The sequence below is a fragment of the Culicoides brevitarsis genome, chromosome 1 (assembly GCF_036172545.1).
Source record: "Culicoides brevitarsis isolate CSIRO-B50_1 chromosome 1, AGI_CSIRO_Cbre_v1, whole genome shotgun sequence".
Lineage (NCBI taxonomy): Eukaryota > Metazoa > Arthropoda > Insecta > Diptera > Ceratopogonidae > Culicoides > Culicoides brevitarsis.
This window is the reverse complement of record NC_087085.1, coordinates 1197156-1213663: the sequence shown is the minus strand read 5'-3', so window position 1 is coordinate 1213663 and position 16508 is coordinate 1197156. Positions and strand designations below refer to the sequence as shown.

The window sequence follows — 16508 nt, the reverse complement described above, 5'->3', positions numbered from 1 at the left end:
TTCAATAAAGACTCATATCATCACCATCATCTTTTCAGTTTTTGCTCTGTTCAAAAGTGAGGCAACAAACAGGTGAATGTTGTTCATTAAATAAATAACTAGCAATTTATCTTGAACGTGCCATTTGCACAAAAAGAGACTCCTGTTTGTGGTTTTCATCAGTTTTCTCCTTAAACGAAGTGAATTCGTACAAATTTTTCCTTTTATAAAGCTTTGACGAGTTAATTTAATAAAATAACCTTCAAGGTCATTTCAAGGACTTTTGGTTAAAACTGCACTTTTGCATCAAATTTTTCGCACGTTTCACTCTGAAATCAAGAAGTTTTCTAATTTTCGACTTTGCGTCACTTGCATGTCGGTTTTTGCTGTAATTTTCCCGTAAAACTTTTCCATTTAACATAAGCAGCTCATTTCGGTTTTGGTTGCTAAACAACGTCATAATGGAAAAATCATTAAAACAAGAGAATTTTAAACAACAAGCTTGGTAGTTTTTCCTCAAGTTGTTTATCTTATTAGCTCTTGTCGTTCAAAATTCACACGAAATGTCGACAAAACAACAACAACTTCAACGCCAGACGATGATAATGAGCTTATGAAAAAAAAAAAAAAAAAAATTACAAAGTTTTAATGAGTGACGAGAATGTTATCGGAAATTAAATGCAACGCAATTGTTCCAACCTTTTTCCATTTCCCATGCAATTTGTTCGTTCACATCCGGATGAATTCCGGAATTTTTCACCAATTTTTAAAAATTGATTTTTTTTTTTTACGATGACCTGGATGAAGGGAAGTCGATATGAAAGTAATTGGCAACATTTATGTCAATATTTATGGGTTTTACGATGGTATCTCGCATGTCATTCTCGTTGCATGTTTCAACAACATTTGCTTTTAATGAGTGTTCTTCTTCAAAAGGATGCGATTTAACGTTATTTTTTCCTTTCATGTGCAAGAGAATTATCTCTTGGTTTGAGAAATGTTAAAGAATTTTTTTTTCGAAAAAATGTATTTTGGTCGTTTTGTTGTCTGTTGAAAAAAAAAATTAATATAAAAAAAATATTAAAAAATTAGTAAAAAATTTAAAATATAAAAAATTAAAAAAAAAATAAACAAATTTATTTTAAAAAAATTAATAATATAAAATAAAAAAATATTAATAAAAAATTATTAATAAAAAAATAATTAAAATATTATGAAAATTATAATTTTAATAATTAAATAAAAATTTTAAATTTAAAAAAATTAATTCAAATAATTAATTTCATGTAAAGAAAAATTATTTTAACAAAATTATTTAATTTAATTTATTTAATTTTAATTTAGAAAAAAATTAAATAAAAAATATTAATTAATTAAAATAATTTAAATAATTTAATTTATTTATATATTCAATTTATTTTTTCTTTTTTTTTACTAAAAAATTTTTAAATGAACAAAATATATAATATGTAAAAAAAAATAAGAATACGCTTAAATTTCTAATTTAACGACAACTTTTACTATTAAAAGTACAGAAACACAGAAAAAGGGTCTGTTACAAGGTTACTTGGTTAGTAGCATCATCACGTTACTCAGCCCAATAATAATCGCAAACTGTACTTCCATTCTTGGAATGAAGAGGAAATTATCTAAGTAACTATGTAACTAAGACAGCATGTGTCAGGAATGTCTTACTTGCCTACAAATGCTACGAACGAGTCCATACATTATTATAATTAAACTTGAAAAGCTAATTATATTTGTGTAATGCCTTTCTTCTTCTACTTTTTTTTGCTTTTTACGTCTCCGTTCTTCTTCTTCGTTTGTAACTTGTTATCTGATTATTAGTCTTTTAGTAAATATTTTTTTTTCTCATTACAATTTTTTTCTTCTCTCTTTTAGGTTGACGGCTCACCGTGTGTGTTAGAAATTTTAGATACTGCCGGCACAGAACAGTTTGCATCGATGCGAGATCTGTACATCAAAAATGGTCATGGCTTTATTGTAATGTATTCCCTCACAAATCACCAAACATTTCAAGTGAGTAAAAAATTTATTGAAATTAATTTTTAAAAAATAATTTTAATTTTTTTTTAATAAAATAAAATAAATTTCAATAAAAAAAATAATTGTTATTATAATTTTTAAAAAATAATTGTTATTATTTTTTATTTTAAAAAAATTTATCATAAATTGAAATAAAATTTTAAATAAAATATTAAAATCAATTTTTTTTAAATAATAATTGCTAATTTTTTGATTAAAATAAATTTTAAATAATTTTTTTTTATAAATTAATATTTAAATTAAATTTTATTATTTGAACCAATTTTTTCAAAAATATATTTAAAAAAAATTTAATTTTTAAAAAACTTTAATAAAAATTTTATTAAAAAAAAATTAAATTAAATTTTAAAAATAAAAATAGATAAAAAAATAAAACAAAAGTATTAAATATGATAAAATAAAATTTTTGAATAGTTAAAAATATTTTTTTCAATTTGGCATAAATTATCTTCAAAAAAATTTAAAAAAAAATTAAATTTAAAATTATTTAAAACTTTTAAAGTAAAAAAAAAATGTAAAAGCCTCGTCATGCAAAATAAAAAAGTTTTTTTGTTCTCGTCATCGTCCTGCAAAAATGATGTCCGTTAATTGTTCGTTTTACGCATGAACATCCACAATACTAATGATGTGTGCAGTTTGCGGCACATGGAAATATATTTTTAATTAATGTGTAGCAACTTTCAATGGAAAAATTTTATTTTTATTTTATTTTACATCCAGCGTGGCTTCAATCTGGTTTTGGTCAATTTTTTTTCTTTTCACTGAAAAATTGGATTTTTGTAATAACTTTTAATTATGTTTCAATATGTTGCTGCTATTCTATTGATTTTTTTACATAAAAAAGAATTTAATAAAAAAAATTTGAATTGAATTTGAATCTTCACAAAAAAATTTAATGAAGCGGATTATTCGGAAGTAAATTAAATTTATCAATATTTTTTTATTTTTTTCAGGATATTTCGAGTATGCGAAATGTAATCAGTCGGGTAAAAGGTAGTCAGCCAGCACCAATTCTCCTAGTCGCCAACAAATTAGATTTAGAATGCCAAAGAGAAGTCACCACAGCAGAAGGTAATTTAATTTTTCATCATTTTTTTCCATAAATCGCCCGTCAAATCAAATTAATCGCTTTGATGGAGACGTCAGGTACGAAAAAAAGTTCAGGAAACTTCTTAAACGATTTAAAAAGTTGTTACGTAAACAAATTTTCTCCGTTTTAAGCATTACATAATTGCTTCCTTTCACAACTTCCAAGACACTTTCCACAAAAGTAATCCCTTTGCCGCAAAAAGTAACAAGTAGGCACGACTGCAATGCAAATCACAAGCCGTATGATTATGTCAGCTTAAACTAAAAATCTAATTTTCCGCAATATTGCTGTGTGCGATTTGCAATTTATTTCTCTTTTGTACCCGAGTCGCATGGCAAAGTAAGTCACAATTGGAGTAAGAAACTTTGACATAATTTACGGAGAAAATTGCATGTAAAAGATTGGAAAACTTCAGGTATTTACGGAGAAGGAAAATCTCGTTGATTGCATGAGAGAAAGGTTAAACGAACAAGTTGTAACTTTTGTGACCATGTCGCTTTTGATGAGAAATGGAAAATTTTTCCAATCGTGTTTTCAATCAAATCAGAGTGAAAACGTATGTTTGCAATAAAAGTTGTGATGCTCTTCAAGTTTTCTTTATTTGTTGATGCTTCAATGTTGATTATTCAATATTAGTTTTCAGTTGTTGAAGGATGAAAATAAATGTTTGAAAATATTTTACTTGAATTTTTCTGAAGAAAAGAAAAATAAAATTAATTTAATATTAATTATTTTTTTTTTAAATTTAAAATTTTTAATATTTGTTTTTATTACAAAAATAAGTTAATTTAAATTGAATTTAATTAATTTATTTTTAAAAAAAAATATTTTTATTTTATTTTTAATAAATGTAAATATTTTATCAAAAAATTATTTTTAAATAATTAATACTTAAAAATTTAAAATTTATTTTTTAAAAATTTAAATTAAATAATTTTTTTATTATTTTTCAAAATAATTTAAAATGTATATGTATTAATTTACATTAATTAACGCATTTTCAAGTTTTAAATTTAAAAATATTTTTTTTAGATTTATTTTTAATTCAAGATTAATATTTAATTTTTAATTTAATTTTAATTTAATTATTTAAATTTTAATTATTTTATTTTTAATTTAAATTTAATTTAATTTTAGATTGATTTTAAATTATTTAAATAAAATTTAATTATTATTTTAATATTAAATTTAATTCAATTTCAATTTTTAAAAAAATTCTATATTTTAAAACATATGAATATTAAACAAATTTGTTTTTTAATTTTAAAAATTTTTTTTATAAAATTTTTTTTAAAATTTAAAAAAATAATTTTTTAAAAATTTTTATATTTAAATCTATTACTTACTAAATATATTTTTTATTAAAAAAAATTAATATTAATTTTGCAATTGACACATTTTAATCCTATTTTTTCTTTAATTTACTAAAAAATAATTACTACAAAACGGAAATTATTTGGACCATCCCAATTGAATCTCCCATAACTGCTTTTGATATTTTAATTAATTAAATTTTTGATGTCTTTGACCTCTTTCTCAAACACTCAGCAATCATAAAGTAACTTTTCATGTAAAGTTCTTCTTCCAATTTACTCCAACTCCATCATCAATAAAGTAAACAAAACATAATAAATTAAGTTCATTATCGTTTACAACCCACTTGTTTCGTGCCTCTCGTTGGTTTCACACAAACACGAAGCAGCCGAGGCAATAAAATCACGAAACATTAATCATCAAGGTAAACACAGACATTTTTTGAATTGTGCCAAAAAATATTCAAAACGTGTTTGTGCTAGATAAGCTTATCTTGTTTCTCGGGCGAATTTATTGATAAAGTTAATCGTCAAATGTGCAAGAAATCGAAAAAAATATCGAAGGAAAGCATGTCAAAATGATAAGAGAAAAAAACATTTACAGACAATTGCAATGCAAAAGTATAACAATAAATTCAATAAGTTTATGTGTCAAATACAAATATCATATCCGTTATCGGAAACCGAAATTGGCAACAACCTAAGGTACAATTTATATATGAATGAGTGTGTGTTTGCTCAAAGATAATATTTGTTGTAATAAAAGTCGATGGAAAAGAAAATCAAAACAAAAGTGCAAAATAAATATAAATTTAATTGAATTGTAAGCTCAAGAGATTTTTTTGTCTGGATTTCACTGAGAGACGAATTTTTATTGAATATTTTTTTTAAATTAAATTAATATTTTTAATTTAAAAAATATTTATTTATTTTTTTAATTAAAAAAAAATAATTTAATAATTAATTATTTATTTTTAGTAAAATTAAATTTATTTTTTTTTAATTTTCATTAATTATTCAATTAATTTTAATTAAAATTTTTTTCAAAATTATTTAATTAATATTTTTGAATTTATAAAAGTATTTATTTAATTGTTTTTTAATTTAAAAAAATTATTTTTATTATTCTAAAAAATTTATATATTTGTTTTTTAATTTAAAAATTATTTTTTTTATTTTTTAAAATTATAAATTTTTTAATTTATTCATTTTAAATTATTAAATAAACTTAAATTTAATTTTTGATAAAAAAAATTTAATTAATTTTTTTTTACTTTTAAGTTTATAAAAATGAAATTTAATTTAATTATATTTATTTTATTTTTTATTTAATTTGCAATTTTTATAATTTTTCTTTAAATATTAAAGTCGACTCATATAAAAAAATATATTTTCGAACGACATTTCCGTAAAATTTTATATCAACAGTGCACGAAAAATGTCTTGTCAAGATATCGTTAGATATTGATTAATTACACTGAGTTATAAATCAACTCGTATCTGTTGTTACTAAATAAAATGCAAACATGGCGATTTATGTCAGACAAAAAGAAAAATAAACTTTATTTACTAATACTTTTCTTATCTTTGCAGGAAGCGCCCTCGCCGAAATCTGGGACTGCCCATTCATAGAAACCTCAGCGAAAGACCGACTTAATGTTAACGAAGTATTTGCGACAGTTGTGCGAGAGATGAATATGACGTCAGAAAAACGTCATAAGAAAAATTACTGTTGTTGTACTTTGTTATAGAAGTGGCATTAAGAGCTTTCGGTTTTTTTTTTGAGTTAAGGAGAAAAAAAAATTTTTATATTAATTTTAAATAAAATATATATATGTTTATATAAAGAAGAAAAGTAAAAATTAAAAATCATAAAAAAATGTACATGTATAAGTTATATAAAAAGAAGAATTTAAAAGTGTAAAAAAATATTTGTTAGACAAAAAAAGATATTTTTCAAGAAAGGCTACTAATATTAAAAAAAATAATCAATTTAAATTTATTCAACAGACACAGGTACGTTCATTTGATGATTGAGGACTTATTTTCATTTAAAAACATCTTAAAAAGAATTAAATTTAAAAATAAATATAATAATTAATTTTATTATGATTTATTTGAAAAAAAAATTGTGCTGCCATGATAATTATTAATAAAAAAAAATAAAAATATATATATTTTACACTAACATTTGAAATGTATCAAAGACCCTGAATTTCAGGGAAAAAACTTATAAAAAAAATATTAAAAATTCATCAGTCAGTCAAACATATAGAAATAAATAAAAAAATGGAAAATTTTTTAGAATTACCTAAAATAAAAATAAAAAAACATTTATATTTGTAATTATAAAAATAGCAGTGATTGTCAGAGCATATACGTAAAAAGCTTGATTTTAGAAAAAAAAAATAGATTCGATTTTAATAAAAGAAACCCCAAAATTTTAAATTAATAATAAAAAATGCCCAAGAAAGTCAGTCAGAATTTTAAATAAAAAAAAAATAAAAATTATGAAAATGGGATCAAGTAGTTTATGTACATAAAATATATATATTAATAAAAAATTATATATATTATTATATTTGATACAAAGAAAAAAAAAGTTATCTTAAAAAAAACTTGTTTCATAAATTTATTCTGTTTTGTCATTTATACTCCGGAAATTCCTTGTTTTAAACTTTTTTGTCAATCGGAAAGGCTTAACATTCCTAAAATTCGCGTGTAGCTTAAACTTTTATCATATACTTTTTTAATAAATGATACTTTTGTACATAAAACAAGAGAAAAATGATGAAAATGCTCAACTTCTCAGTGCTGGTTATCAAATGGAAATAAAAAATAATAATTTTAAACTTATAGAAATAATAAAGTTTTCGGTCTTAAATGTCTTTCTATGAAAAAAAAATATATATAACTTACTAATTGTAAATGTTTTCTCTATTACTGTGAAAGTGTTCTCTAAACTTTTAACAAAGATATGAAAAAAAGATCCAAACTTAATAAAATAATTAATATTAATAATAAATAAATAATTATTAATCATAGAGACTGCATTAACTTTTAAATGTAATAAAAAAATATTATCATTAAAAATAATGATAAAAAATTAAAATTAATAAGAAAAAAAAGAGAAAAGTCCTTCTAATTGTAAAATGTTCTCATCGAAACTGCTGTGTAATGTAAATAGAAGAAATTTAATTGTTATAACGAAATAAGAATTAGAATATTATTATTAATGAATTAAAAAAGCGTTAATAATAGTAAAATAATTAAAAGAAAAAAATTATCATTAGACTAATTATCATTATTATTATTATTTTGGAAATAATATTTTTGTTTTGGAAAAACGAAAAAGTTTTAAAAAAATAAATATCTAACCAATTGTGTAAAAAAATAACCTATATATTTGTGTAGCCCTCAAAATAACATTTTAGCTATAAAATGGTTTCTGAGACCCTCCTTTGTGAATTAAATAAAAAAAATGCAAATGTCAGAAATTCATCCAATTTAACAAGAAATACCAACCACCTAAAATAAAATAAAAGAAAATCTTTGTCTACAACAGAAACGTTTAAAAAGTAGAATTGTGTGAAAATATACATAATAATAAAGAAGAAAAATTACCATTATTATAATGAAAAGAAAATTAAAGATTAGTAGAAAGAAGAAAAGGATTACTAAAAAAATGTAATATTATTAAAATAAATATTATTATAATAATTGTAGTAATAATAATAAAGAAAATAATAAAAAAAAATCGAACGAATGAAAAAATTGTGAATGTAAAAGAAAAATATCAAAAAAGAATGTATGAAACGAATAAAAAAAAGCTTGAAAAATACAAAAAAAAATGTTTTAATTTTTTTTCAATTATTTGAATTTGGGTAAGTTTAATTTATTTTTAAATAAGTTTAAATTAATTTAAAAATTTGGTTAAAAAAAATTTTAAAAAAAAACTGCTTTAATTTTTTTTATTTTAAAATTTATAAAAATTTTAATTTATTTTAAATTAAATATTTTAAAATTTTAAATTATTTAATTAATACAAACCTTTAAAAAATTAAAAATAATTTAAAACAAATTTTTAAAAATTAAAATATTTTTTTCAAATATTTAATATTATTAAAAAAATTCATTTTGAAAAAAAAAAATAAGTTTTAAAAAATTTAAAAAAAATATATTTTTAAAAAAAAAATTTTAAAAATATAATAATTTTTTAAAAACCTTCATACATCAGAATTATAATTAAATATACAAACCTTTTAGAAATATTTTTTTTTAATAAAATCAAATAAAACAAAATTTTTTAAATTATTATTGGTCACATTGATAATGTTTTTGATTTTATTTCTTTAATTTATTCATATTTATGTGTGTCACATAATATTATTTTATTTAATATTATATATTTATTAGGTAGGTATTGTTTTAACTTTAGATCATCATTCATGTAGTATGCCAAATCGTATAATTTTATTGTTTATTTTTTTAATTCTACAGTCATACAATTTCCTTTCATTATTATTTTGTTCTTTCTATATTTTAAATTAAATTTATTTATTGTATATTTTTTTATTAATTAATTATTTATGTATTTTTTGATTATTCTAGGATATATAAGTTTCTAAAAGGTAAATTTCATTAATTGTTTATGTTTATGATGTACGGTGTGTGTATAATAAGGTAAGGAATAGAATCTTATTAAATTTTAAACTTAACATTAATTTTTTTTATTGTGTATAATTATTATTATAAACAAGTTCATTAGAATAATTCATGTGACTCAAACTTACAAACTATGTATGAAACAAATATACAAAATAATCTCATCATATATTATATAACTTAAAAGTTAATTTAATAATAATGAATATTTTTTAGGATTATTATTATTTTTTTTATTACTTTTGTGTGTTGTATCATCATCATTAATTAATTGTTTTTTAATATATTTATTAATATAATAGAATATATATTTTTTTCTCCATATTAACTGCTGGAATACTAATGCACTTAATTTATATTAACTAGGCGCAATTGGAAACATAAAACTTGCCTTCGTTGAACAAGGAAGGAAGATAAACCTAAATATTTATGTTTATCATATTTTTAGTTATTTTTGTAATACTTTGGATTTTTTATTTTATTTTATGGGCTAGACTTGAATTTTAAGTTTTATTTGATTGTTTGAATAATTAGGATATTTTATTGTATTGTAAGTAATAGACACGTAAAGATGATTGTTTTGTATATTATTATTATTTTTATGTTTAATGTTTATTTATTATTTTTAATTGTTGTTTGTATATGATGGAAAAAGTTATTTTAATTTATTTTTGAGTTAAATACTTTTGCGCTGTTCAAACATAATTTTTGTCGGTAACGAACACCATTGCTATCAGTTTTTGCTATTTTATCATGTTTTATTAATAATTTATATTGTTTAAAAATATTTTGATATTTTTTTTTAATATTTGTTATTATTTCAGGACATACTCATATAATATAATAATTAATATATAATAATAATAATTATTATAATTTTTATTTATAAACAATTTTTTATGCATTTTTTTGACAGCAGCTATTTTGTTGTTGTTTTAGATAGTTTTAGGAATTGTTCGAAGAAATTGAAGAAGAAGTTGGATGAGGGAAATTTTGGATGTTTTGTACGATTTTAAAAAATTTAATTATTTTTTTATGATAATAATAATTAATAACGAAGGAACTATTGATTTTTTTTATTTAATAATTTTTAATTATTTTTTGTATTATTTTTAGACGGATGAAAAAAAATCTATATAAAAATATTTTTTGGCATTTCCCTCTGTTTTCTTTTATTTTCTTTATCCTTAAATCTTCTCAATAATAAATATCGACTAATCACTACCATTTATTCTACTTTTTATTATTTTTTTAGTAAGTTATATAAATGGGTGGTTCGTTGATAATATATTTGTTAAATATTTAGCAAAGAGCTTATAATAAGACAGGTTACACATTTTTCTTCTGTGACTTTTTTAGGTACCTTGTTTTTTTTTTGTGATAGTATTTTTTTGCTAATTCCTTCGATTTATTTTTTTCAACTCCATCACGATCATTTAGTAACTTTTCCTTTCGTTCATTTTTTTTTAATTCTTAACATTTATTTTCTAATAAAAAAATCTACAGTTCAGTTCGAGAGAGTATGTAAGGAAATTCAGAGCCTGTATAAATATTTTTTGTTTTTTTTTTGACATCAATCCCAGTCTTTTACATTTAAAAACAGCTACTCATTTTTTTTTTGTCTAATTTTTGCTTCGGTGTTTGGTGTTGTTAATCTTAACATATTTTTTTCATCCTAACGTCTATTTTTTGGTTACAAAACTCGGACAAGGAATTTTTTTCTCATTTTTTATTTTTTTTTCCAAATTCGTAAAAACATTGAAAGACTTTTCTTTATTTATTTTGATGATTTTTTTTTTACTTCATATTTTTTTAGGATTTTTTTTAGGTAATTTTTTTTTTTTAATAATAAAAAAAATTTTTTTAGTCTATAAAATGTTCTGGACGCCCAATTAATTCAACCTTCTGTTTTATTTATTTTTTTTTTAGATTTTTTTTTATTCTTGACTGCTGGCACGTCGATTCATCTCAGGCGTTGTCGGAGGAAGAACGAGCGGTTTTTTCATAATTTGTGGCTTTACTTTGACTTGCGGCTTGAATGACGTCAAATTGCCCTGTGCTGCGGTATCTGCTTTGCCCATGCATCCGCCCGTGAGATGAAGTCCCGCGAACTGCGATGCGAATTTTTGCGTGTTATGAAGCGGAATTGGCGATTTCGAGACATCGCGCAAGGAACGTGACATATTTTGCTTTTCCTCCAAGCCGCCAGATGATCCGGGTTCGTTTATGTGAAGCAATTCGTCGTTTTCATCCCCATCGCCGCACTGAATTTCGACTGTTGGAACGCGTGACAAGTTTTCCTGCTGCGGTCTGACTTCCGCTTTTGGTTTTTCGGCGATTATTTTGCATTCCAGCTTGACTTCTTTCTTTCCGATGTCAGCTTCCGACAAAAATCGCTCGTTTTTCTTCAACGTACATTGATTTTGGGTCGCAAATCGTTCAGCTGAGGTTAAATTTTCCGCTTCGCCATCCAAGGATTCGCGTGAAGCACGAATTTGAGCATCCGCAAGGTCATTCGGGAGATCCATGACTAAATCTGGAGCAATTCTATTGCGTGAAAGTATCCGTTGAGGTCCGATATTTTGTTGAGATTTGCCGGCAGCACGTTGTTGCCACAGATCTCGATGCTGTTGGAAGATGGAAGCACCCAAAGCGACACGATTTTCGGATAAACTCAAACTTTTGCTGTGATACCGACGAAAACTCGGCCGATTTTCGAGTGTTTCGCTCGGGACGTCGCCATTTTTGTTGATATCGCTGTCAGAAAAGCGCTTTTCCGACGAGTCGGGCATGTCGCAGTCGATTCCGTCACTATTTCGCAAGAGAGAAAGCTTCGGACCCGTATCTTCTTTGGGCTTGGGACGCAAAACGACACTTTCGTCTTCGCTCGTATCGCAATTTTCCTTGTTGGAGAGAGAAATTTTTGTGGGTTCAGCATAAATTGGCTCGGGACGATTGGGAGAACGCTTCTCTGCTGATGACTGAAAAAAAAATAAAAAAAAAATTGTTAATTTTTTCCCATTGTTAGTAACGAGGCGTGATGTTAGGTGAGGCTTTAAGGTGCGAAAAAGATGAATTTTGTGTAATTAAAAAACTAAAAAAAACTACTTGATGATTTTTTTTAAGGAATTTTCAATTTTTTTATTTTTTTTTTTTAATGATTGCGATTATTTACAGTTGTTGCTTCTTTTTTTTTAATTATTTAATAATTTATTAATTAAAATTATTTTTTTAGTGGGAATGTCAAAAAATGATGATTGTTAAAAAAAATCGATCGGTCAAGGAATCAATTCAGCTATTCTAAAAGGTTAATTTTTGTCACTTGTTAAAAAACCCAGATTGAATGCATTTTTAACACAAACAAAATATAAATCCATTTCTCACCTTTTTTGGGCAATTTTTGTGTGGCTTATGTCGAATATTTTTTTTTAAATTATTTTTTTTATTTACGATTAAACATATTTTTTTTAATTTTTTGAGAAACAATGGCAATCAAGACGCTCATTTGAAGTGATTGAACTATATTTGGTTAAAAAAATTAAAATAAAAAAAAATAAAATTTTGTAAATAAAATTTATATCGAAAAGTATATAAAAAAATTAATATTAATAAAGACAACATCAAGTTTTTTGTGAGAGAAATTATATACAAAAAAAGAATTTTTGAGAAATTTTTTTTTGATTCCCAAGGCGAAGAGTTTTCAGCAGTTTATAGAAAAAAAATATAAAAAAATTAAAACACACTCCAATTTTCATGCAATTATTTAAAATTTTGTAAAAATATATATTTTTTAAACACAAACAAGCACAAAATAAAAATATAGTTTAGTTAAGAGGAGATTAAAAACAGTACTGAATAAAAAAAAAATAAAAAAGCGCACACAGAAAAAATAGATAAAAGGTAAAAGTGCATGCATAAAAAGTTAAGCATTAATGTAGAACAATTATTAACAATAAAAAAGAGTAACAATTAAAATATATTATAAGCACGTGAATAAAATTATATATGAAAAAAATAACAAAAGAGAATGTAATTAAAATGCAATTGTAGTTGTAAATGTAGATGTAGAATAATAGGCAAAAAAGAAGAGAAAATTTAATTAAAAGCGACCTACGCTTTCGTTTTAATGTTATCATGGGAGTGAAATCAGTACTGATCATGTTTAACCTTTTCATGTATATTTTGGGTTAAAATTTATATTTTTTTTTAAATTATTTTAAAAATATATTTTTTTATGTTTTTAATATTTTCTTTTTAATTTTTTTAAAAAAATATTTTTATTTAATTAAATTATTTTTTTTTTTTTTTTTGTAAAAATAAAATTAATTTATTAAAAATTTAATTTAATTTTTTTTTAAATAATTAAATAATTTTTAAAAATAATTAATTTTCAAAAAATTAATTTTAATTTAATTATTTATTTTTTAAAACAATAAATGTAAATATATTAATTAAATTAATTTTATTATTTTTATTTGCTTTTTTTATAATTTTATTTATAAAAAAAAAAAATTAAATAAAATAGAAAATGTTTGCCCAAAACATTCATCAAAAGGTTAAAATATAAAAACATGCAATGAAACTACTCATTCATCTACTAATTATATGGAAATTCGCTACAGTAAAATTCTCATCTTCTAAACTAATGCTTGTATGAACATTCTGAATTTTTTTTATCATTATATGAAAGTTTAAATAATAGCATCAAATTGGAGTTTTATTTTTTTTTTTTAGTTTAAAATAATATTTATATATTCTCATTCAAATTTTTTTATAATATATTTTTTTAATAATTATAATTATTTTAAAATTATAATAAATTTAATTACAAAATAACATAAAGGTAATATAACTTTTAACTTTTTTTTGAGAAATATTTAAACTAAAAAAATAATTAAATTAATTGAAAATTTTATAAAATAATTATAAACTATAAATTTAAACATTATACAAAATAAATCCTAAACTGAAATTAATTTTAATATTTTTTTTTATAAAATCTAATTTTTTAACATACATAAAAATAATAATTAAAATAAATCCCTAAACAAACATTTTTATAATAATATAATTATAATTAATTAATAATAAATTTTAACTTTAAATACATTCAATGTATTCGAATTCGTATAAAAAATATAATTTTTCAATTCATATATGAACGAAACTAGATCAGTGGATAATTTGATGCGATGCTGACTTGAATGGATATGTTTGTAAAAAATTCCAGCATATTTCTTTTGCACATACAAACATTTTTTTATAATATTTTTAGCTAATAAAGACAAAAATTGTATTAGATAAAAAATCAAATAAATACACATGCGATAAAAAATTAAATTTTAACCAACCAAAAAATTGATTGATTAAAAATGTGACACAAACAGAAGCAAAAATTGTACAGATCTTGTGCAAAAGTAGTAGAAAAATTTGTGCGAAGACGTTTTTCTATATACAACACATAATAAAATAATTTATAATTAAAAATAATTTTAAGCTTAAAAAAATGTTTAAAACATTTTGTGACATAGACAAAAAAAAAAGAAATTGTGAAGAAGTAGCAGAAAAAAAAACACACAAAGAACATTTATAGTCAAACAGTGGTTTCTAATACCTCGTAAGTGAAGTGATTCGAGTCCTCCATGAATTCAATGGTATTTTCGAAGGAATGCGGCTCGTCGTGATACACATAGCCCGAGTGCTTCTTCAGCGTTTCCGTGTTCTCGTATTGCGGAAAATCCGTTTCTTTTAGTCCATTTTTGTCCGACGACGAAACGTCGATGGATTGAACGTGATGCGGTGTGCTTGCTTGCGAGATAGATTTTGGGAGAACAGGCGCCGGAATTGACGCGCTTACTGTAGATGCGGTATAATCGCTGCCATAGGTGATATTGGACAACGTATTGGAATTTTGGGTGCAGATCGAAAGTTGACTGTTGAGAGAAATGTTTCCGCTGGGACGTCTTTTGCGCACAGATTCCTCCGAACTCGATGATTTCATGTGATCGCTTGATTTTTCGCGGTCTTCATCCCTAAAATAAAAAATTTTTTCATTGAAAATTTTAAAATGTTTGATTAAAATTAAATTAATTTAAATTTTAATTTTTAAAATTTAAAAAAATAATTTTTAAAATTAATTAAAAAAAAAATATTTAAAATTAATTAAAAAAAAAATTAAATAAAAATTATTTAAAAAAAAAATTAAATATTAAAAAAATTTAATAAATAAAATAATTATTTTTAAATTAGTTTCAAATTTTAATTAAAAATAATAATTTAACTATTTAATTAATTTTTTATTTAAATTAATTTTTAATTTTAATTAAATAATATAATTTTTTTAATTTAAAAATTAATTTAAATTTTAATTTTTAAAAAATTAAATATTTTTAATTTATTTGATTAAAATTAATTTAATATAACTAATTTAATTAAAAAAATTAAAAAAATTTCATTAATTTAATAATTTAATTTTTTTTAATAATTAAAAATTAATTAATTAATATTATTTCAAAATTATTTAAATTTTTTAACATACTTTATCTTGAGTGAAATATATTTATCGGGAATTAATCCTGTTTTGCCATTCACTTGTCCACGCCACCAATCGTTAGAAACCTAAAATTATTTTTAAAAAATAATTAAAAAATAAATTTTATTTAAAAATTTGAAGAAAAATCTTACTTGATTGTACAAAGTGATGGCTTCTCCTTTCCTCAAGGACAATTCCCGTTCAGATCTTGCATTAAAGTCGAATTGAACGGTTGCCTCAAACGTGTCAGATTCATCTTCGGAGGGATAAACTTCGGAATCGGGATCCTCTGTTACTTGATCGGTAGGTGAATCGCCCACGTCACTAAAATTTAACAAAAATTCGTTAAGAAAAATATTTTTTTAGGTAAAATTGGGACTCACATTTCATCAAATGGCTCATTGGTGATGTATTTTTCATAAAAGATGCCTCCAATGTCACGTGGGAAGACGTCTTCATGGTAAATTATTATATTTTTGATAAGCTCGTTCACCTAAAAAATTATTTTTTAATTAAATTTTTGAAATTTTGACTAAAAAATTGCAAATTTACTTGATTCTGATATTGAACTTGATCTTTGTCCTCGGGAGCAGGCATCAAAGTTGGTCCAAAACAGATCGCTAAGTTATAGGCATCCATCATATTCTCATCGGAGTATTCTGATAAACTAAAAAAAAAATTAAAAAATTAATTTCTATCAAAAATCATTAAAAATAAAATTCTTACTGGTTCAGGAAGTCAAACAAATATCTGACGACGATAATAACGCTACGTGGAAGATTGGAAATGAATTTTCGGATTCCTTGAATTATTTCCTGTTTAGTGTCTAATTCTGAAAATTCATAAAAAATTAATATTTTTC

General features: G+C 22.3%; 2 protein-coding genes across 3 annotated transcripts in view; one reads left to right on the top strand and one right to left on the bottom strand.

Moving 5' to 3' along the window:
• Positions 1–6402, top strand: part of LOC134827927 (ras-related protein Rap-2c) — a 71803-nt gene extending 65401 nt beyond the window's left edge. The window contains exons 2-4 of the mRNA XM_063840828.1: positions 1882–2019; positions 3000–3117; positions 6043–6402. Of these exons, the coding sequence (XP_063696898.1) occupies positions 1882–2019; positions 3000–3117; positions 6043–6200 (414 nt within the window). The 3' untranslated portion in view covers positions 6201–6402. The remainder of the gene's footprint in view (positions 1–1881; positions 2020–2999; positions 3118–6042) is intronic.
• Positions 6403–10907: 4505 nt separating this feature from the next.
• The window catches only part of LOC134836891 (SLIT-ROBO Rho GTPase-activating protein 1-like), a 56733-nt gene continuing 51132 nt past the window's right edge, over positions 10908–16508 (bottom strand). For both annotated transcript variants that reach the window (XM_063852161.1, XM_063852162.1), the window contains exons 10-16: positions 16373–16478; positions 16199–16313; positions 16030–16139; positions 15799–15970; positions 15653–15732; positions 14729–15146; positions 10908–12095 (exon numbers count right to left, since the gene is read on the bottom strand). In XM_063852161.1, coding sequence (XP_063708231.1) covers positions 11052–12095; positions 14729–15146; positions 15653–15732; positions 15799–15970; positions 16030–16139; positions 16199–16313; positions 16373–16478 — 2045 coding nt within the window. In that variant the 3' untranslated portion in view covers positions 10908–11051. The remainder of the gene's footprint in view (positions 12096–14728; positions 15147–15652; positions 15733–15798; positions 15971–16029; positions 16140–16198; positions 16314–16372; positions 16479–16508) is intronic.